The following is a 22,827-nucleotide window of genomic DNA, read 5'->3' as shown; positions in this document are numbered from 1 at the left end:
TATTGGCCTGCTGCAATATATATATATATATATATACACACACACACATATGCACATATGCACATATGCACGGTGGGGCAGAGTTAAATTTTGCTTCTTCACCCTAAGCCACTATCCAGTAAAAACTGGAGCTTATTATCTCAACTGTTTTAAAGTGTGTATGTGTGAGAGAAGGGGGGAAAAACGGGAGATATAAACGTGGCTCTTCAGCATCATTTCTGTTTTATCCTGAAATCGGTTCTAAATGAGAATACTCACAGGCGACTGTCTTGTATGTCATTTATAGTGGTAAATAACACACAGGGGTTTTTTTAAAACCTCCAAGAAAGAAACATTCTAAGGCTGAAGCAAGTTTTCTGAGAAACCCTTTAATTGATGGCATGTTCTGTTTTTATGAGCTAATCTTTGGTGGGAAACCTGAAAACATTTTGCAATGTTCCGAGTTTTGCTCAATATGTCACTCTGATGCCAAGTGGATTCTCAAGGGGGGGCTTGTGCACAGAATCGATGTATTCATTTCCTGGTAGATGGCTGGCGTACACACAGCTCTGTGTTTAGTGTGATGAGACTATCTTGTTTATTTTCAGCAGGTATTCTCCAGTATTAATGTCTTTACTTAAAACAGCAACTTAAAAGAAAACTTTAATCGTGAATAGAGAAACGATTCCTCTAGAAGGGGATAAATCCATATTCCAGGATGGGACCCTGTGGGGTTTCACAGGGCAGAGGCACACAGAAGGGAAGTTCAGGATGGTTTCTTCTTCCATTGAAGAGGGAACAATGAAAATTTGATAGCATTTCTCTTATGATGTATAGGTGTGTTTTGCATACAGAAAGTTTGTTTCTGATTAAAGGGACAGACACCAGGGTTTGGAAGACATCTACCTGAGACCTAGGAGGGTTACTGCCAGCTAAAGAAGACAGTATGGGGTTGAGTAGCCTTTCTTTTAATGTGCTAAGTTCACATATTTGGAAGCTGTATTCATTACTGGTGTCCTGACCTGGAAAGTCCAGGCAAACCCCATCTCATCAGATCACAGAAGCTAAGCTGGGTCAGCCTTGGTTAGTAATTAGATGAGAGTCCTCCGAGGAAGACCCCGGTTGCTAAGCAGATGTAGGCAGTGGCAAATCACTTCTGTTAGCCACTTGCTTTGCAAACCCCAGCAGGGGTCACCGTAAGTCAGCTGTGACTTGATGGCACTTTCTACCACCACCATTCATTACAGGTACAGCTGGTTGATCCTTTGTAATTCTAGACCCAGACAAACACTCACATTGGCTTGGATCTACCATTTCTGAGGATGGAAGGATTTCTGCACAGGAAGCATGTTTGTGGAAGGTGGAGCCACCCTAAGGGTGAACACAAGGCTCCATTAAACCTGTGGGGCTTGTGTATCCCTAACAGGAAGCAGAATTGCAGTCCTACACTCTAATGTTCCCTTTAGGCATTTTGAAGCCAGAGTTAGTGCAAGGATCTGGATGCGCTATGGTTAAGTTCTGCCAAAATCAGGTTCTGAAACCATGGTTTCAAGCTGGTTTATTAAGTGCAGTTAGTGTTACTCTGATTTCACATGGTATATGGGCATGGTATACTGTTTCTGTTCTCTGTGCCATCCCTGAGCACTGCCAGATGCAGAGTGATTCCGCACACGTTGGATAATGCACTTCCAATCCTCTTTATAGATCATTTGGAACAGATTTTTTTGTGTGCGCAACAAAAAATCCACCTCAAACGATTGATAAAGTGCATTGAAAGTGCATTATCCAACGTGTGCGGAATCAGCTGCAGAGATGCCTGGCTTGAGGGAAGGTGATGAAACCAGAATTTGTCACGTCAAACCAGGATTCCAGTGATTATGCAACCAGCATTCAGCTTACAGACATAGTAAATGTAGTTAAAATAAACCAAGGTTTTGTCTTGGGTCTGAAATGAACAGTAAAGTTATATAGATGTTTAAAATGAGCTGTAAATTGGTGGTTTTAATATTTTACACTAACAACAGAAGCAAAAATATAAAAATGAGACCGCACTATGATTTTTAGGGAGGCCATAAAAACATCTTTGTAGGTTTGTTAATTCCACAATGGGAATTTCCTGGAGATTTGGGGTGGTGGTGGTTGAGCCTGGGGAGGTCAGGGCTCAGGGAATGGATGTCAGATGTAATTCTGGGGGAATCTGCAGACCCCACTGGGAGGTTGGCAACCCTACATCTGTGCCTGCTTTGCCTGGAAACTTCTGTCTTTTGGAAATCTCGTGGTAACTTGCTACCCAGTGAGAAGAAGCAGACGGCCTGCTAATCTTCCTGTATGGCACGGGCTCATTTTGACAAACCCCAGCTGTGTGACGTGGTCTGCTTGAGTGAGTTAACCTGCATTAGACTGACACCAGGAGAGCATTACCTCCATGGCAGTGTGACAGCAGAGCCCTCGCCATGAGCAGAACTCCTGAGAATTGTCTGTTTAGACTGTCTTGAAGCTTCTCCCTCCAAGCATGCATACGTCTGAGTCCAGCTGAAATCAGTGGCGCTTAAACAAAAGTGCAGCGCAGCTTGGGAGAATTTCCTCTCCTGTAATTAAATGAAATTGGCTCCTGCTGTAGTATGGATTGTAACGTTTTTTGGGTCTGTAGATCAAGACAACTGTATGAGAAATGGCTTTTAAAAACTTAATATAAAAGTGAGCGAACGTCATTTAAAGCAGTCTCTAAGCCTTGTTCTAAAACTAAAGTAATGAGATCTTGGGGCAAAGTCTTCAAACTGCTATGAAATATATAGGAATGTCTATAAGTTATAAATTCTAGCACTGCATCCATTTCTTTTTGTAAAGATTCTTGCACATTTGAAGCAATGTCTGAGGATGACTTCTGTTTAAACACATGAATCTTGAGATTCTGCTTCAAGCATCTTGTTAAGTGGAAAAGTAGCATATATTACAAGCCCGTGTGTCTAGTAAGGAGTCATTCAATGTTCAGTGATGCTTACTCCCAGGTTAGGTATGCATAGGCTTGTGGTCACAGCGGTGTAAATAAATAAATAAATACATGCAGAATGTCTCAAAGAATGATTGATTTGTCCTTTTCATGGCAAACTCCCATTCAGAAAAACTTTAGAAGCTAGTTGCCTAAATACTTACTGTTTTCACAAAACAAACACAATAACCAATATTTGTAAATGTCACTTAACAAGATGGTCTCGCCTTGCTTTTTGTAACCCTTTTGTGCTGATCTTCAGAAAAAAATGGGTAGGGAAGAGGAAGTGAGCAACACCATCTCAGAGCCCCACACCCCTGAATGAGGCGGATTAAGATTTAGGCAAGAATGTTGCTCTGTGCATTTGATGCACTGGTGGTTCTGATCAGTAAGTGGGAGCAAACCCCAGCAGCGCAGAGTCCTCATCTTCTTCACAAATGGCTTTGGCCTTTCCTGATAGAGCTTTAGCAAAGGTTAAGGGGGAACCTCCGTATTAACAGGAACAAGGGTGTAGCATGCCAGCTGCTGGGACTGTGTATGTAGGTCAGCTGTTAGAGCAGCCAGTGGAAAGCATGGGAAGAGACAGCGCTGTCCACTTACCCATGACAATGGTGTAGAGACCTGGAGGAGGAAGGAAAAGAGCAAAGTGCAGGGACCCAGGCGCAATGGGAGGTAGTTCCCTGTGTAGGATGGAGGCAAAGAGTTGCAAGACAGAGTTGGCTGCATGAGGACTGGGAGATCTTGACTCCTTTTGCTGTATGTTAAGGCTGTCTACAGATATCTTACCAGGAGAAGAGTCTTGCCTGCCAGGTGTACAGGCAAGCACTACCAGCATGTGGGATCTAGTGAGACTTGTTCTGCTAGCCCTTGCAAGGTCCTAGTAGCACCTTTAAGACTAACCAACTTTACTGTAGCATAAACTTTCGAGAATCACAGTTCTCTTCATCAGATGCATGGAGACTGATGAAGAGAGCTATGGTTCTCGAAAGCTTACGCTGCAATAAAGTTGGTTAGTCTTAAAGGTGCTACTGGACTCTACTATTTTGTGACTACAGACTAACACATCTAAATTCTCTGGATCTATGCTTTCACCTCTGATGAAAGCAGCTGATACAGCCCTGGGACACATGTGCACGCAATAACAAATGAATAATGCTAACAGGGCTCCCTCTTAACCAGGGGCTTGTGTGTCAGTTTCAAAACCTGGTTATTTGTCATAGAATACTGTTCAGCATGCGAAGTGGTATTTCAGTTTCTTGATTAAGCGTAAGTGAGCTACAGGTTGCCTTCCTGCTCCTAATCTGCCTTGTGACACATGGTCTAATGGGCGTAGTGTGTCTTGTAGGTCATGTTTTCACTTCAAACAGAGCAACACACTCCTTGTGCCAAGAGGGAAGCCTGGATATAAATACTGTAATAATAATAATAAACTGATACAATCACTGATATAGCTGATTGTGAATCCCAGAACATATTCCAGAATTCCCTGCAATGCAGAACTGCAAGATTCCTCTGCTGACAAGGGGATGTGGAAAGGATCCTTTCAAGATGGAAAGATTTAAAACCAGTGTTCTGTATGAATACTCTTGTATATCAGCGGTACTGTACAGGAGCACTCAGAACAAAAAAATGAAATCCTTTTTAAATCATAGTATGGCCATGGTGGGGTGGGGACTTGACCCATTCATAATTAGTGATGTCATAAGTGCTATCCAGGGCTTTTTTTCTGTAAAAAGAGGTGGTGGAACTCAGGGGGTTGCCAGCACAGGGGGAAACTCCTGGCAGGAGGTGGTGCCCCTGGTACCACATGCGCACGCGGAAAGTGTGCACACACTCCCAGGACTGCACAATGATGTCACTTTGGGTCAGCTGGAACAAGGGGGGAGTTTTTAAAAGTTTAAGTCGCCCTTGGCGAAAATGATCACAAGGCTGGTGGCCCCGCCCCCTGATCTCCAGACAGAGGGGAGTTTAGATTGTCCTCCGTGCCGCTCCAGAGCAATATCTTAAAATAGTTACCTTATGAGGGCAGAAAGGTAGGATATAAAATTTGGAAAATAAATAAAACATCTGGATCCCCTGCAACATAGGAGTAATAATTGCACATTTACTGGGTGGGCAATCATAACCTGAAATGACTACTTACTTTTCTAGATATGAATGACAGGTGATACAATCCTTTGCAGATGCTGTAAGGAAATAGTTCAGAAAGATGCTTTTGTAAAGGGATGGGGACTATAGACTATACTACTGTGTACTGTCTGTTGCTGTAAACATGCTCCTACTGAATAGTTTTTGCCTCATTTAATCATGTTAAATTGCTTATTTTTTTCGGATCTGTATTGGATTTCTGCTCCCCCACTCCCATAATTTCTGTAATCCATACTCTATTTTATTGTTTATTAATGTCCCAGCTGAGGATTGTATTGATTTATACTGTGTAATTCACCTTGAGTCTCAGTAAGACAGGTGGACTATAAATAATGTAAATAAATAAGATCATTAACTACAATGGACTTCAAAACTGAATTACAAAATCAGAAAAAAATTAATAAAGAAATAATAATAACATTTGATTTATATACTGCCCTTCAGGACAACCTAATGCCCACTCAGAGAGGTTTACAAAATATGTTATTATTATCCCCACAACAATCACCCTATGAGGTGGATGGGGCTGAGAGAGCTCTAAGAGAGCTGTGACTGACCTAAGGTCACCCAGCTGGCTACAAGTGGAGGAGTGGGGAATCAAACCTGGTTCTCCAGATTAGAGAAAAACAATGTAAGACATAACCCAAAACAAGGCAACAACTGGATTACAAAAGAAACCAATGTAGTATAAGCAAGATAATACACACAATGAACAGTGCAATAAGCAATAAGCCCCTTCCCTTTATGAACGCCCCCTCCTGACTAGGTTTGCCTACCTCCAGGTGGGGCCTGGAGTTCCCCCGGAATTCCAGTTGACCTCCATATTATAGAGATTCGCTCCCCTGGAAATAATAGCTTCAGAGGGCAGACTCTATGGTGTATGGGAGCCAGTTTGGTGTTGTGGTTAAGAGCACGGGACTCTAATCTGGAGAGCCGGGTTTGATTCCCCACTCCTCCGCTTGAAACCAGCTGGGTGACCTTGGGCGAGTCACAGTTTTCTGGAGCTCTCTCAGCCCCACCCACCTCACAGGGTGATTGTTGTGGGGTAATAATAGCATACTTTGTAAACTGCTCTGAGTGGGCATTAACTTGTCCTGAAGGGCGGTATATAAATCGAATGTTACTATTATTATGTAAGCTTGGCGGGTGACTGCTTATGCTGGGCAAACTCCAATCAATTAAAGCCTCTGCCCACCTATCCTCAGCTGATCTGTGGGGGAGGGGAGGGGAGGGGGAGGCAGACTGGTCAATTTTTTTTGCGCTACGTGTCCCTCCATAAATGATATTATTGCACAGGGATGAGGATTTCACATCCATACCTGCCACCCCTCACCCCCTGACCTCCTGCTGATTGCCAGGGGGGACCTGGTAACAGAAAGGGGGGAAGGGGGTTTATATAACAATTGTATAGATCAGAAATAATTATATATAACAAAGTATATAAGAAAAAAATATTTCTCCCTCCAAACCTCTTCATTATACTTTTTAAGACACTATCAGTAAAATACAATAGTACTTACTTATGTTGGATTATATTTATATTCAACATTTTAGGTTTCAAATTTCATAACTAACCTTTTTTTTGCAATTTATTGGTTTCATCATTACTCCCTATGCACCAATGGGAATGGTTAGGGGAAAAAGAAATTAAGTTCACAGCCAGCCAGGCATTAAGAGAAAATTGGTATGTGTAACCTTCTACCATATGTGGTGGACTTGCAAAAAAGCAAAAAGATATTGGAAGGAAATACATAGAAAACTGCAGAATATATTAAAATTTAAATTTCCTGTGGAAGCTAAGAATATGCTATTAGGAATATTGCCTAATAAACTACCAAAAGTTTTGGGAGAGCAATTTGAATATATGGTGACAGTGGCTGGAATCATCTACGCAGCAAAATGGAAATCAGAAGTCTGTCCAAGCATAGAAAAATGGGAAAATTAAACATGCCGAATATGCAGTAATGGTGAAATTAACAACCTATTTGAAAAACAGATCAGTCATGAGATTTGAGGAGAGATGGAATGTGTATTATGCAAGCCGGAGACAAATTTAGAATGAGAAACAGTTTTAAAAAATGGTACATAAATGCCTTGCATTGTAGAAGCAGTATGAAAATAAGTTTTAAATGTAACATCTTGAATATAAACGTATAAGGAAGTACCTTTTGAGCAGAAGCATCTTGTATTTTCTTATTATGAGATAAATAATAAACTTTTGTACTCTGATACATGACCTATTGAAATATTTGATAAAAGTTTGTTAAACTTTGTTATTTGTTAGAAGTTATAGCGAGTATATAGAAGTATCGAAAATATGTAATATTGAATATGGTAACCTTACTCGTGACCAATTCCATTTACTCTACAACCCTATTCCCTCCTGGCCAGTTCTGTTTTACTTATTCTGAGGAATGACTTCTTGACCTCATGAAGGCCGTTCCGCACAGTGGGAGCCATAACAGAGAATACTTGAGAAATGCTCTTCATAAGGTTGCAAATGTGCTCTGGGGCCCACCAGAATTCTAAGTAAATTTGTTTCTTGTTCACAGCCCTTTTGACGCAGAAAATCTAATTTTGTCACCTGGATCCACCGCCAAGTTTTCTGTGGGGAGCAGAAAGAACTCCCTATACAGCTGGACCCCACCGAACACTCCCAGCTTCCGAGAAAAATACTACCTTGTAAGTAGGGGTAGGAATGGCTTCTCTACCGAAGCCTTAAACAGTAGCTCCTTGTATGGTCTGTTGTGGGATGGACTGGGAAAACTGAATGAAATAGTTGAAGTACATTGCCAGTTCACCGTAGTGAAGCATTGCTGGAGTGCAATTTCAAAATGAAAGGTATCTAAACTTCGGTATCTGATATATAGAATATTAAGCAGAGGGCATATTATGTAACAATAAAGATCAAATCCTCCAGCATCATGGGTCTACTTTGTAGGTCAGGATCTTTGTGGGTGGCACAGGCTTGTATCCTATGAACCACAAGCAGAAAGCAGACGGTCAGGGATCTTCCTCATCCTTTCCTCCTCGCCAGAATTCTTACGGATCCTGGGAAAGTTTCTTCCCCAGGTCAAGGAACTTGTGTGTGCTAATAGCCGTGCCAGTTGGTTGGCTGTAGTGGAAAGGGAATGAGGTCACCTTTCTTTTGCCTCTTGCATAAAGAAAAGAGCTATTTCTTTCCCCGTCCCTCTCTCCACCGCAGCCACCTGACTGATGTGGCTATTTGTACACACAGGCCCCTCAACCCTGAGAATAAACTTTCCTGGAATCAGAGATGGAACCAGGGGAGGGGGAAGATGAAGGCAAGGAAGATCTTGTGATCCTTGTGTGCATGGATCACAGGACCCGCCCCGTAGTGCTGTATCAGTAAATCTCTTCACTGCATGCGCATATAGCATTTGGAGCCATGTGCACTATTTTTATTGCTGGATCAGAAACTATGAACTGGTGATTGCAGGTTTAATGTGCATCCATGTTGCAGTGTGTAGCCAATACATAAGGTCGTCATAAATGCAACATCTCATGGGTATGCAATCGTTATTCTCTACCCCAGATCTGAGTCCCTCCATGGAGTTATCACCCGCTGCACGTTAGTAGTCATCCACAACAAGGTTGCTTCTTGATCATGAATCATGATTATAGTTTATGGAACATAATCTAGACTTGAAAGAAGCCTTACAGGCCATTAACCCCCTACTGAGTTGGGGAAATTCAAAACTTGAGCATTACTGACAGATGGCAATCCAGTCTGTGTTTGAGAGCCTGTAGTAAGGGAGTGATCATATTCTTAACCAATAGTAATAAATAAAGGACAAATCGTTGAAATACAATTGCAAAAACATTGAAATATGCTTTCTTATTTTCCCTCTCATTTAATAGCCCTTTTAAAATAAATGTCATCCCTATAATATAATATTTGTATTTCCTGTCTTTCTTCAAATAGAAGCCCTGCTGGGTAGAACTAAAGACATAGTGGAAGCCCACTCCCAAGCAGCTGAGAAGAGAGGGGAAAAGAGAGAAGGAGAAAGATTTAAGTTCAGTAATATTTTAAAGACCAACAAGATTTTTGAGGTGCTGCTAAACTCAAATCTTGCTCTTCTGCTGCAGACAAACACGGCTACCTTCCTGAAACTATCTTCATGGAAGAGAAAGGGGTGTACCTAAGTAGGAGAAAAATCAAAAAGAGTCCAGTAGCACCTTTAAGACTAACCAATTTTATTGTAGCATAAGCTTTCGAGAATCAAGTTCTCTTCGTCAGATGCATGTTCCGAACTGGTCAAATACAGAAGAGGAGGGGAGAGAGGGGAGAAAGAAGGGGACATATATCACAAGGAGACAGAATGCAATTAGTGTGGAGGCAATCAAAACATTCCTTTGCTTGGAAATGTAAACATCTCCTTTTGGTGTGCAGTCAGTTTGCCGTATTAGTTTGTAGCAGTGAAACTAAGTAGGAGAGTTTCACTTATATAAAAGGATATAATAGCATATAATTTTAGGATGGAGTTTATATAGTATGGAAGGCATATTTACCTTTCCATCTCCTTCTATTTGTTTCAGTCTGTTTTACAGCAAGGGAAGAAACAGGTAGACATTGGTGATGAGACACAAGATTCTTGCATCCTGAGCTACTTGGCTGACTGCGATTTTAACATGCGTTTGAGGAGCACAAGCCACAGCTTCACGGAGACCATTGAGGGTAGCTCGTTCAGCTCCGAGGATCAGAAAGGTTCAGAAAGTAGGAACATCACGCCACCTTCCAATCCGAGGACCTTGTCGTTGGCCAGCTTACGGGATGCTTGTGCAGAAAGAGAGCAACGGGATGTTTTGCAGTGCCGACCCTTCAGCCGTCGGACTCTAGACATCCTGCAGGAAACGCCTCATGCTGACTCTGCACTAACTATCCCATCGTGTCCCCCGGATCAGAAGAAAGATGAAAGCCATGCCTTCACCCTCAACTGGAGCCACCCATCAGCGCGACAAGAAAAAACCCTCTCTGCTGGTCAAAGAGGTATGAAAGACAATACTGATGCCAGCCCAGATGGAAGCTCCAGTTCCATTGAGAAAACTCTGCAGGCAATATTGCATTTGCTGAAATCAAGGCATCCAGGTCCCACTCAGCTGGATGAATTAGAATACCAGGTTTTCTGTATCCGGGACAAACTAAAGGTATGGTTTCGCTATCAAGTTTTGCTCTTGCTGTTCATCATTTCCTCCTCTTCTGTTCTTGGAAATGACAAGCATGTTTTCATGGATGTGTGCAGTTATGTGCAGACACACAGAGAAATATATTTTATAGGATAACACATTTATTGTGGCATGAAATTTCTTGGCAAGGTTAACTTCAGCAAATGCATGCAGTTGAACAGCAACAGTGTGCGTGAGTATATAAAATATATACATACTAGCAACCAAGCCTATTGTGCGAACAAATACAATGGGCTCTAGAAAACAGATTTGGTGGGTCCCCTGCAAGGCCTTGTGAGGGCTATGCCATCCCACTGAGGGAACTTGTGAGGGCTGCCCTGCCCTGCCCCACAATGGGGCCTTGTGAGGGCCGCACTGGTGTGCCACGCCTTCCTGCCACCTCTGTGGCCACTGTAGGACCTTGGGAGGGCTGTGCCGCTACTCTCTGCTGCCACTGTGGCCTCCTTGGGGTCTCTGGAGGGCTGCACCACTGTGCTGGGCCTTCCCACCACCATGGTGGCCTCCTCGGGGCCTCCAAGGCAAGCCATGTTGCCGACAACTCACTTTTTATCCCAATGGAGGAGCCTGCGAGTGCGCCTGAGCCAGGATAAAAAGTGATTCATTGGCACCATGGCTTGCCTTTTATATATTAGAGAAGTGCATGGGACCAGCGGGAAAAGACTGTTATGCAAAATTAGATTTAAAATGAGTGATTGCAGAGTGAAATCAGAGACATCACACATAAAGGTGTGGTGGCCTAGGGCACCATTGGCATGGCATCACTTGTGTTATCATTACCGTAGATAGCGAGAGTAAACACTTGGTATACTTCATTATATGGGCCCAGGGAAGGCAGCTCTAGAACATCCACAAGTGCCACGCCATCATTAATCTGAGCCTGGAGGAATAGACAAAAGAGGCCAATTTGCTAAACTTCACAGTACAATTCTGAAAAGGCAATATTAGCAATGTATCCCCAAGTACTACCTGCAGTCTGATGCCTCCTCAATGGCCCCTTGTGACTTAATCTTGTTTTCTTCAATTAATTGATTTATGCCTCATACCAGTATGCATTTACTAGTTTTTAGTCTCCTCTTCTACAACAGGTTTTCTTCTACATAGCAGTCCTTATTGCTACTTAAAGACAACTTCTTTTATTTTAGCTCCAGTACTTTGTCAGTTGTATGTAGTGGGTTCTTACTAGGCAGACAATTACGTATCAGGTTACAAAAGAAATTGCAACTAGCAGGGTCAAAGGGCTGCGAACTGCAAGAAATACAAGACAAGATGTAATGATGTAAAACTGAAATGTAATGAAGGAAAGTACAGAGACCATTGACAACAGCAGTGGGTTGGATCGGCACTCTCAGCGGAAGGCGATGGAGGTTGCCAGTCTTTCCAGCTTTCCCTCCCCACCCCAGCAGCCCTTTCCAACCCTGGGAAAGTTTATTCCGAGGATTGCAGTGTGGTATAATATCCATGTGGGATGCGAGGCTGCAAGGGGAAGATGGCAAAATTTCTCCTTCCTGCCTCTTCTGTGAGTATAGCTGGTTTGGGAAGGACTGCTGTGGGGAGGGGAAAGCTGGGACTGTCCACAGTCCTGGTGCTGGATCCAACCCAGCGTTTGATGATAATGCAATTTCTCTAGCTTTATTTTTATTATTTATTCAATTCAATTTATATACCGCCCATCCCAGGGGCTCTGGGCGGTGAGCCAGTTAACTTAAGCCAGTTAACTTACTTAAGCCAGTTAACATACATAACGACTGAGAACATAAAATGGAAGAGGGGAGAACGGTGTAAGCTGCTTTGGGTCCTCATTGGGAAGAAAGGGACGGGGTATAAAAGTAGAAAATAAACACCCCGAGATCCTTCACTGGGCATTTCATGCATCTGATGAATTGGGGTTTAGTCAGAGAAAGTTGATAGAGCTAGTGTGGTGTGGTGGTTAGAATGCGTTTAGGACTCAAGATATGGTTTCAAATCCCCACTCATCCCAGAAGCTCATGAGCAGGGCTATGCTAAGAACACTTCTTGGGTGTAAGCCTTATGGAATTAGTATTCTGAATAGACCTGGCTAGTAGTGCTCCCTAAGGGCCAAGCTACGCATGACGAATGACACTTGAACAGCAAGTGGATTGAGTGGAGGGCAAGTGAACAGGGAGAAATACACTTGCCGTTCAAGTGTCATTCGTCATGTGTAGCTTGGCCCTAAGAGTCCTTGGTTACTTTCTTTCTCACCCTAGCATAATTAAAGGGCTTTTGTAAGAATAAAGCAGAGGAGAGAATCATATTCTCCACCTTGAGCTTTTTGGAGGAAAAGTAGTAGAATAAAATAGTTCAGAATCTTGTCTTCTCATGATGTGACCAAAATACGATAGCCCTCAGTTTCATCATTTTAGCTTCTACGGAGAATTCAGCTCAAGCCTGAATTCTCCCTAGAAGCTAAGATAACGAAACTGAGGCTATCGTACTTTGGTCACATCATGAGAAGACAAGATTCTGTGGAAAAATCAGTAATGCTGGGAAAAGTGGAAGGCAGTAGGAAAAGAGGAAGACCTAAAACGAGATGGCTTGACTCAATAAAAGAAGCCACGTCCTCCAGTTTGCAGGATCTGAGCAAGTCTGTTAATGATAGGTTGTTTTGGAGGTCTTTCCTTCATAGGGTCACCGTAGGTTGGAGGTGACTTGACAGCACGTAACACACACACACACAAAACGTTGCCACAGTACTTGGGGGGGGGGGTGCATCGACTACTGGTCCAGAATAAATTCCCCGGCACAATGACGTAAAACCATCCCCTGCTGCTGCTAATCATATAGCAATGGACCATCCCACACTGACAAGATTTTTTCACTTCCCCAAAGCATTTGTAATAAGCTTTTCACTGCCACCTAAAGACCAGGAGAAAAGTGTATTATCAGCCAAATTCCTTGAGGCAGGTAATTCCATATACCACAAAAATGCTGCAGATATGTTTACTTCCTGTGTTAACAAGAAGATATATCCATTTCTTATGTTGGATAGTGTCAATGGAATATGAAGCAGTGCCCTATAAGATGACCTCAGCTTGTAGGCAGTTTTGTATAGGGAAAGCTATTTTCTAATATAAGCGAGTCTCCCAGATCAAGAAGCATAATGGCCACATCTGATTAAAGGTTTAACTGCAATTTTTACAGTGCAATACTAATGAGTTACACTTTTCTAAGCCCTTTGGCTTCACTGGATTAGAAGGGTGTGAGTCTGATTTGGTTTGCACTGTAATGGATGATTTACGTATATAAAACAGCCATCATCACAGTGGCTAAATAAAAGGCATGCCGTAGGAATTCCCTGCAACATCCTAACATTCAGTATAAACACAACCAAGGAAGAAAAAAAGAACTTCCACTTTTTTTAAAGTGTCTGGATATCTGTCTAATGTTTTAAATGCTTTTGATGGCACTGAAGCCATTTGGATAAAATTTGTTTCTGTCTGCAAGGAAATCCTAGCTTACTTTGTGTTTACCAACAGCCAAAAAAGTACCATCTGAAACATTCCTCGATGGACAGCTTGATGGTTGAGACGGTGCTGGAAAGTTTTGATTTCCTGAATGCTGACTGTAGTGCGGATGAATTGTCGTCCTTGGGGAGTATAAGGACTTGCAGTGTCAGGTGGGTTCTTCCACAAAAGGGACTAGATTGCTTGCCAGCTAGAATGCTCAAAATCTCGTGAGAGGCGTATGTTGATTTTGAAAATAGCAACAACAACAACAATAACTGTGCTTATATACTCCTCTTCTAGACAGATTAGTGTCTCACCCAGAGCAATGAACAAGTTAGTGTTATTATTATCTCCATAATACCGCAGGGGAGCTGGGGCTGAGAGGAGTGGCTTACCCAAAGCCACCTACTGAGCTCATGGCAGTAGTGGGATTCGATCCAGTAGAGTGCTGATTTGCAGCCGAACCACTTAACCACTGTGCTACAGCAGCTCTTCAATATATATAAAATTCAAGCTTTTGCTTGCTGCATCTGGTCTTTTTACCTGTCTATCTGCATTATGTTATTAGTTGTTACTGCATTTGTGTTGTGACCTGCATAGCCCAGAACAGACCGATCTCATCAGATTTCAGAAGCATGGTCAGCTCTGATCAGTACTTGGTTGGAAGACAAAGCTGGAAGTCCAGGGTTGCTTTATAAAGCCAGGCAAAGGCGAGCCACCTCTGTTCATCTCTTGCCTTTAAAGTCCTATGGGGTGCCATATTCTGCTATGGCTTGAGGCACTTTACACATACACATTTGCGTTGATGATGTTAAAACTGACTACTCAACACAAATGCAATAATAATTAATAACATAAAGCACCCAGAAGGGTAAACAGAGCAAAAGCTTTTTGAAAATAAAGAAGTTGCAACTTGTTTTCAGAAGGATAGCAAAGAGGGAACCACACGGACCATTCATATGAGAGTGCAGCAAACACAGGGGCTACAACAGAAAAGGCCTTGTTTCTATGGAGGCCAAACTAAATTCCACAAAGGATGCTGTCTGCAGCTGGTAGATTTTATTTGTAGATCTTAAATATTTGTAGGTCTCATTTTGTAGAAAGAAAGCACAATTTGTTGTGATGGTTGGATACTTTAATAAGTTTGCCATTTCTTCGTTTCCGTTAAAGCAAGACTCTAAATCAGGATTTAATTCTGGTTTAGAATCTCTTGTCTGTGGAGAAAGAAGAAACTGCAGTTTGTTAAAGCACCCATATTTGAATGGCACAACAAACTGCAATTGAATTATAGAGTTGCTAAACCGGGAAGTTATTTATTTTGGCTCCATGTGTGGGATCTTGGTGGAGTGAGAAAGCTCCCTCCCCCCAAACCAGACTGGTTCTTATTGCAGATGAACTGGAATTTGTCTGTGATGTCTGAATGCAATTTCTGTCTGCTGTCTATCATAATGTGATGGAAATGATAACCATGGCTTACTTATTTGTTTTTAGGCTTGGATCCCATGGACAAATTTGATATGCGCCAGACAGCCTGTGCGGTAGAGCTCATTATTTTCCTGCTAGCACTTCCATTTGCACAATATCCATGGCTTTCAGTGATCCCTTGCACAAACGGAAGCGCTACAGGAAGAGGAAGTGAGCTCTGCTGCAGAGACTGTCGAGCACACTTGGAACTTGTTCATGGGATCCACTCTCACATTTCCTGTTGTTCCTGCTCTGCTTCCCGTACTATTAACTATCCATTTTCTTCTCTTAACACCAGCACCTACAATGATGGCACATTACGTTCCCTGGGCTGTGATACTAAAGCAGAAAATGATGAGCTAACCACAGGCAGCGATGACCTAGATGCACTTCTAGATGTTCATCTGAGGTTCTGCAATGCTCTTCTACAGGTGGGGAAATCACATTTCAATGAGCTTCCTTTGAACACAATGAGGCCTTTTCACTATGTTGGTACTAAATATACACAGGAGCGCCCGGTACTGTTGTTTTAGTACACTGGCATAAATCTATGCATGGTTTGCACTTGGATTACGGGGAACTGTTCACTGCTGTAATTTCTCTTTTTGTAAGGCATCTCTAAGAAGCCATTTGGTCCCATATAAAGAAAAACTAACATATGGCTGTTGTGGGTTTTCCGGGCTGTATTGCCGTGGGCTTGGCATTGTAGTTCCTGACATTTCGCCAGCAGCTGTGGCTGGCATCTTCAGAGGTGTAGCACCAAAAGACAGAGATCTCTCAGTGTCACAGTGTGGAAAAGATGTAGGTCCTTTGTATCTACAGGTACAAAGGACCTACATCTTTTCCACACTGTGACATCGAGAGATCTCTGAGAGATCTCTGAGAGATCTACAGATACAAAGGACCTACATCTTTTCCACACTGTGACACTGAGAGATCTCTGTCTTTTGGTGCCACACCTCTGAAGATGCCAGCCACAGCTGCTGGCGAAACGTCAGGAACTACAATGCCAAGACCACGACAATACAGCCCGGAAAACCCACAACAGCCATCGTTCTCCGGCCGTGAAAGCCTTCGACAATACAAAAACTAACATAGTCTTCACATACCGGTTATTCTGTTATACTGTATAATATATTAAGATAAGATATGGTTTGATTTTCTTTTTCCAAGAGCCATATTTGGTTTTGGACTGATCCACTTTTGGCTTTAGATGCGTTGGTTGCAGACCCCTGCTATAAAGCTTCATAAGATTCCTCGGTGCCCCCCCCCCAGCATTATGTTGACACACACAACCTAGTGCACAGATGCCAGCCTAACACAATCAAAGCAACAGATCCATCTCAAACACAGAGCCACAGCTACAACTGCATGCTGAGTAGGTGGCATAACGAAGTTGTTCAGAAAGCAGAAGTTCAGACAGGCAGGACCAGGATAGATCCAAAGGTGTGAAATGCTTAAACTGTCCATTGACAAAGGACTGGTGGGACGGAGTGGTTTTTATATTCTTCCTGCAGTTATTGTCCTTATCAGATGCTACAGTTGCAGGTATCAGAAGCCTGCCAGCTGTGCATATTATGAGCACATGCAACTCACAGTCCCTCCTGATAAGTGTGGCCTCCATGTTGTGTGAATAGGGAAACATATCTAGTCGTGTGTACAGCTTCACTACATGTGAACCGATCACTGAAGCCCAGCCAGGAGCCCTTCCTGCAAGCTGGCAACCGTAATAAATAGTGATACACAGTTCTTGGGTCTGGTGTGGGTCTGCCACGAGGACTGTCGGTCAGACCTGCACTTGGAACCTCCCTGATGGGAACTAAGCCAAGCTACAAGAGACAAATTACACAGGGAGGAGCATGTGAAGGGAGTCGCAATGTTCGCTGGGAAGCTGAGTTTTAAAAGAGATCAGAAGGCTTTGTTAATTTCCCCTCTCCACAAAGTCAGGGAGATGGCTGCTCAAAGGGTTTGTTAATTTCCTCTTTGCCTCCAGAAGGCTCTGTCAGTTTCACTTCCCCTTTCAAGAGGCAAAGAAGAAACTTCTGAGCTGCCATCTCCCTGGCTGTGTAGAGAGGGGAAATTGACAAAGCCTTCCGATCTCTTTTAAAACTCAGCTTCCCAGATAACATTGCAACTCCCTTCACGTGCTCCTCCTCGTGCAATTCTTCTCTTGTAGCTTAGCTCTCAGTTCCCAAGTGCATGGGGTCTGATTTAGATCAGGACCGTGGAACTCAGGGGGAGGCTGCTTATGCCTCTTTCTGGCCACTCCATTTTCTTGACCGGAAACAGCTCTGTGGAGTGCAGTTGGTCCTGTTCAGGAAACTTTATGGACCCCATCAGAATATGTAGAGCCTTCAGTGGGCCAATCAGCATCCCCTGGGACTGTTTCAGGTTGGGAAGGAGAAGGCTGAAGCCACGTCTCCTTGTGGCGCAGTGACATCAGAAATCGCGCCAGGAAGACGATCTCGGTCCGTGAGTTCAGTGCTATGCCAGGACGTGTGGAAATGGCCTTGAAGCGGGTTACACCGTGTAAATCCCAACAGTGGGACATCCAATAAACAGTGCAATAAGGTTTGGATAGTAAAAATTTGAAAACAAGCAGAAGTCTGATATGGAGCTGAAACGAAATCTAAATTCTTGCTGTCGTATCAGATGATATCTCCCAGCAAGCAGCACTCCCAGCTCTGTTGATTATGAGCAATGTTACAGATTGCTCCTTTCCCTTCTGTGCTGATCCTGTGTCTATGTTTGTGTCCATGACAATCGTCAGTGGGATGAGCGCATGTGATGTCTGGTTTGCAGTTATCCAGAATGTTTGAGTCAGCATGCTGGAGATCTGTCATGATCTCCATAGAGAGACCAATTTCTGGAGGAGCCCAGAATGCTTGAACTCCTGGGGGGTACTTACTCATGCATATCTAGGACTAGATATGTCCTCCCAGGCAGTAGATTTGTTTATCTTATTGATACACCACAGGAAAATGATGTTCTTTGCCACAGAAGAACTCCCTTCCAGAATTCAGAGGAGTTAGCCATGTTGGTCTGTAGTTGCAAAATAATAAAGAGTCCATTAGCACCTTTAATACTAATGATCTTTATTGTAGCATAAACTTTCAAGAACCACAGCTCTCTTTGTCAGATTTGTCAGTCTTAAAGGTGCTATTGGACTCTTTACTACCTTCCAGGATTGCATCTCTAAGTCAACAATGACTCCACCTAGAATTTGGTGTGAGCCGTAACAGGTTTCTTAGAGAGGAAAATGGTATGAATGTGTTCCTAAGAACACTTAAGTGGGGATCCATCATGACGGAGCCTGGGGTGAAGATAACTTGGTCTGCATAGTCGAAGGCTTTCACGGCCGGAGAACGATGGTTGTTGTGGATTTTCTGGGCTGTATTGCCGTGGTCTTGGCATTGTAGTTCCTGACGTTTCGCCAGCAGCTGTGGCTGGCATCTTCAGAGGTGTAGCACCAAAAGACTGAGAGATCTCTCAGTGTCACAGTGTCACTGTGACACTGAGAGATGCCAGCCACAGCTGCTGGTGAAACGTCAGGAACTATAATGCCAAGACCACAGCAATACAGCCCGGAAAACCCACAACAACCATTGGTCTGCATAGTTGGCCTATCTTGGGAGGGAAAGAATCAGCCTTTGCCTACTAGGTTTTTGTGCAAGACAACACAAAAAAAGAAGCGTGGAACACCACTGCCGGAATCCTTGACCTCTGTAAGGCCTCCATTTTACTAGCTCTTAACACTCCAAATCACTTTAGAACGGCTTCACACATTACAGGGGCAATGGCATGTTTATTACTTGTTGGGAGCTCTGCACAATCGTGGTTCACTGGTAAGTGAATTTGTATAGTATACTAGTTTGGATTAAATATGTTGCTATCCACACATGGCGAAGAACTCCAATTGCATAGTCAGATGTTTGCAGATGTTACAGATTCAACATAGGTTGCTGCCACATGTGAGCCTTTTTTTGGGGACTGCTTATGCTGGGATCGCAATGTTTGAATCGTGCTTCCAAACCAGCCTCTAGTGTGCAATGCAAGAACAGCCGTACTGTATTATTTTTGTGTATTTATCTATGTCTGTAAAGTTGGCAGCTGATTATCAGCATGCAGTACTAACCCAGCAATTTCAAAAGGAAGGAAGTCGTTTTGCTCATAACCAGGGTCACCAAAATGCAATTAGCTCACAGCTGTTGGTTTGCAATTGACAATGTGTGTTTCATCAGAGAGACGGGAGGCAGGTGTTCTCCCTGCTGGCCCTGGGGAACCTTTGGATTGTGTCCAGCTGAACTTGGCTAGTTTTAAGATACTAAACAGAAGTTTGATTTCCCCCACCCCCACTCTGTAGAAACTAGTTGCACCAAACGTAGCTCCGATTGTCCAGAAGAGCATTTTAGAAGAGGTGTCACGACAGAAGTGCGTGCTGGAGATCATCTCTGCTCTGGTTGCTTCTGTGCCACGGAACTTGACTTCTGTTGAAGAGAGTAAGTTGTTACCGGAAATGGTCTCCTTGCATAAATATGATTTGTGGGGGAATTAGCTTGCAAGGAAGACGGCTATGCGAGAGGTGGTATCTGGAATCGAATCACCTGTGTCTATGGGGTCCCAGTCCCAATAAGCCAAGTGAGTCTGGTGCTTCAAATCAATCAGTAACTTTTATTAAAGAACAGAACTTCATGCACATACACACCAATTACCGGGAGAAAATAATCACACGCACACACAGAGAGAGTTCTAGGAAATATAGCTAGAGGCGTGGGAATAGAGCAAGAGGGAGTAATTATATCTACCTATCCTGGAGAAGGGGTCCAGTCCGCATTGAGGAGGGAGAGAGAAGAGCGTCAAACAGCTAGTGACCTCGGCAAGGCAAGTGGCTTAGAGCAAACCTCAAGGGAACAGCGCTTGTGGAGCCAGAAACGTGCTCAAACGTGTTCAGAGGAAGAGAGACTTAGGGAAGTGACCCAAAGGGAGAAGCCAGGAAGCTTGCACGATTTGAATGGGGGTCAGAGCTCTACCTTTATAGGTAAAATGTGCCCTGAGGTGGAGGAGAGTCCTCCTAGGAGTTAGGACAAAGACTCCAATGGTTAGTTTCTGGGCAAGACAAAAGGCTTGAGTACTTTGATTAATAGCTGCCGGGGTGTAAGAATACAAATGTAAACCTAGTTCTCTCTCTGTACAAAAGGACGGTTTTCCTGATGAAGTACACCGGAGCTATGTTAAGTATTTTTAGGGAGGGAATACATTGTGCCAGGAAGGACTGTACGTGCTTATGAATGCCAATTGATCAGTTCCTCAGTCACGGACAGGAGATCTCATCACAGGAGATCTCATCACGGAAGGAGGAAGAGGAATGTGCTAAGTGGGATTGATGCTTACAAAGTCACACACTGCATAAAATCAGAGACGTGGAACTGTCTTGGACCATCCTTCCTAGGAACTCTTACAATCCTTTACCCATACAGAATGATCCATTTATCCAAATTATAGAGTAGTCCATTCATCCAAACTATAGAGCACCAGGGGAAAAAAGGATACGAGGGGGACAAATGCACAATGACCAAAGTCCCTCTTGATTAGTAAGCATCTAGGCTGTTTATACACTTCTCGGCATAGCAATAAACTTACGATACAAGGGCATCTTCACGGCGTGATTTCTGACGTCATCGCACCACGAAAACGGAATCGTGGCGCGATGACATCAGAAATCACGCCATGAAGACACCCTCTTACCATAAGTTTAGCACTATGCTGAGATGTATGTAAATGATCCTATCACCTTAGAGACCAACAAGATTTTCATGTTATAAGCTTTTGAGAGTCAAAGCTCCCTTTCTTCAGCTACCTATCGGAAACTTTCTAAAGAGGAAGATATCACATCCTTATTAGTATACATGGGACAAGCAAAACTGAGTTATCATGTAGAGTTATCTGAGGCCAAACAGTAGGAAAAATCTAAATAAAACAAAAACAAAGAAGCGTGCTTATTGGGCAAATGTCTGCACATGAATATTTGGATAATTTCAGGCTTTATAGAACACATCATACTTAAAAAAACCATGTTATAGCACAGTGTGTGTGTGTACACTATTGTAATGGATTTAACTGGTGAGGAAATCTTAAAATAGCCTTTGACTAAGCCTGCCTCCCACAAACGGATCTGCCACTTCTCAGAGCCTCCTACCTCCCCCTTGGGTGCAAAAGGAAAAGGAAACTGGACAATCTGCGTATTGATTTCTCATGTAAACTTTTGTCTCGCAGTCATTTGAGACTCTTGACATGCAAGAAAGCAAAGGCTGACACGAGACAGAAAAGGCTTTGGATTGGGCTGTTTCTGAATTTAGTAACTCACAAGTGGCATAATCTGGCCATCATCTGTCTATGCCCATCTATATGTGTATGTGTGTTTGCATGTACACAGACTTGCATTGGCTCGATCTCAGCCGTGCCATCTGGTGTTTCACTTTCCATTGAAAAAGAGGTTCCAGCTCCCTTCCTGACTTTCTACCTTCTGCAGTTATCCAGAAAGCTAAAAAGCAGAAGCATTGCTTGAAGATCTGGAGCGAGTGCACTGAACGGGGAAGCATCTTGCTCTGTCCGGTGGAGAGATTTTGCAACCCGTTGAAATACATGCTGATGTTTAAAACAAAGGAGAAATATCCAGGACACCTCGAAAAAGGTACTTGCCTGCTCCTGGCACAAGGGAAGCGCAATGATGTTATTACATTGGACTGAGATTGTCCCCTGTTTATTTTTAAAATGGATGTAGATCTTGTTCTAGACATAACAAAGAGTTTCAGACCAGAAGGAATTTCCTGTATTTTGGCAGTAGCTTTGAACTGAGATAGATCCAAAGGTGTGAAATGCTTAAACTGTCCACTGACAAAGGACTGGTGGGGGGTGGGGGGTGGGAAGTGGTGTTTGTGTTCTTCATGCAGTTATTGTCCTTATCCGACATTACAGTCGCAGGTACAAGTTGCCTGCCAGCTGTGTATATAAGGAGCACATGCAACTCACAGTCCTTCCTGATAAGTGTGATCTCTATGCTGTATGAATGGAGAAACACACATAGTTGTCATCTGTGTACAGCTTCAGTACATGTGAACTGACCACTGAATTTTTCTGGGTTCATGTTCAGAAGTACCAAGTATGCGTGCACACAGAAAACATGCACATTACTCCTGTACCATACACCATGATGACCATATACATTATTTATTGATTTGATTTGATTTATTCCCCGCCCTCCCCACAAATGGGCTCAGGGCGGCTCACAACATTCATAAAATACAATGAGTTAATCATAAAACGATAAAATCAATAATAATCTTAAAACAATCATTAAAATAATCCAGGCACATGCTACTTAAATAAACAGTTGGGAGTCCGTATATGGGCATATTTAATGGCATAGCACGTGGACGAAAGCAGTCGCAGAAAAAAATGGTGGTCTTAGGTGGAAGGGGGACACCTGCTGGCCCACAGCCAAAGGCCTGGCGGAACATATCTGTTTTACAGGCCCTGCGGAACTGTAACAGGTCCCACAGGGCCCGGATCTCCAGC

At 43.2% G+C, this 22,827-nt stretch overlaps 1 protein-coding gene across 1 annotated transcript in view; it reads left to right on the top strand.

Moving 5' to 3' along the window:
• Positions 1–22,827, top strand: part of RIPOR3 (RIPOR family member 3) — a 150,100-nt gene that overhangs the window by 115,687 nt on the left and 11,586 nt on the right. Inside the window, exons 12-17 of the mRNA XM_054980599.1 lie at positions 7,669–7,798; positions 9,677–10,285; positions 13,819–13,958; positions 15,551–15,683; positions 19,616–19,751; positions 21,782–21,943. Coding sequence (XP_054836574.1) covers positions 7,669–7,798; positions 9,677–10,285; positions 13,819–13,958; positions 15,551–15,683; positions 19,616–19,751; positions 21,782–21,943 — 1,310 coding nt within the window. The remainder of the gene's footprint in view (positions 1–7,668; positions 7,799–9,676; positions 10,286–13,818; positions 13,959–15,550; positions 15,684–19,615; positions 19,752–21,781; positions 21,944–22,827) is intronic.

The sequence above is a fragment of the Eublepharis macularius genome, chromosome 5 (assembly GCF_028583425.1).
Source record: "Eublepharis macularius isolate TG4126 chromosome 5, MPM_Emac_v1.0, whole genome shotgun sequence".
NCBI classification, from domain to species: domain Eukaryota; kingdom Metazoa; phylum Chordata; class Lepidosauria; order Squamata; family Eublepharidae; genus Eublepharis; species Eublepharis macularius.
The sequence above is the reverse complement of the archived record's forward strand: the minus strand, read 5'-3'. Positions and strand labels throughout refer to the sequence as shown.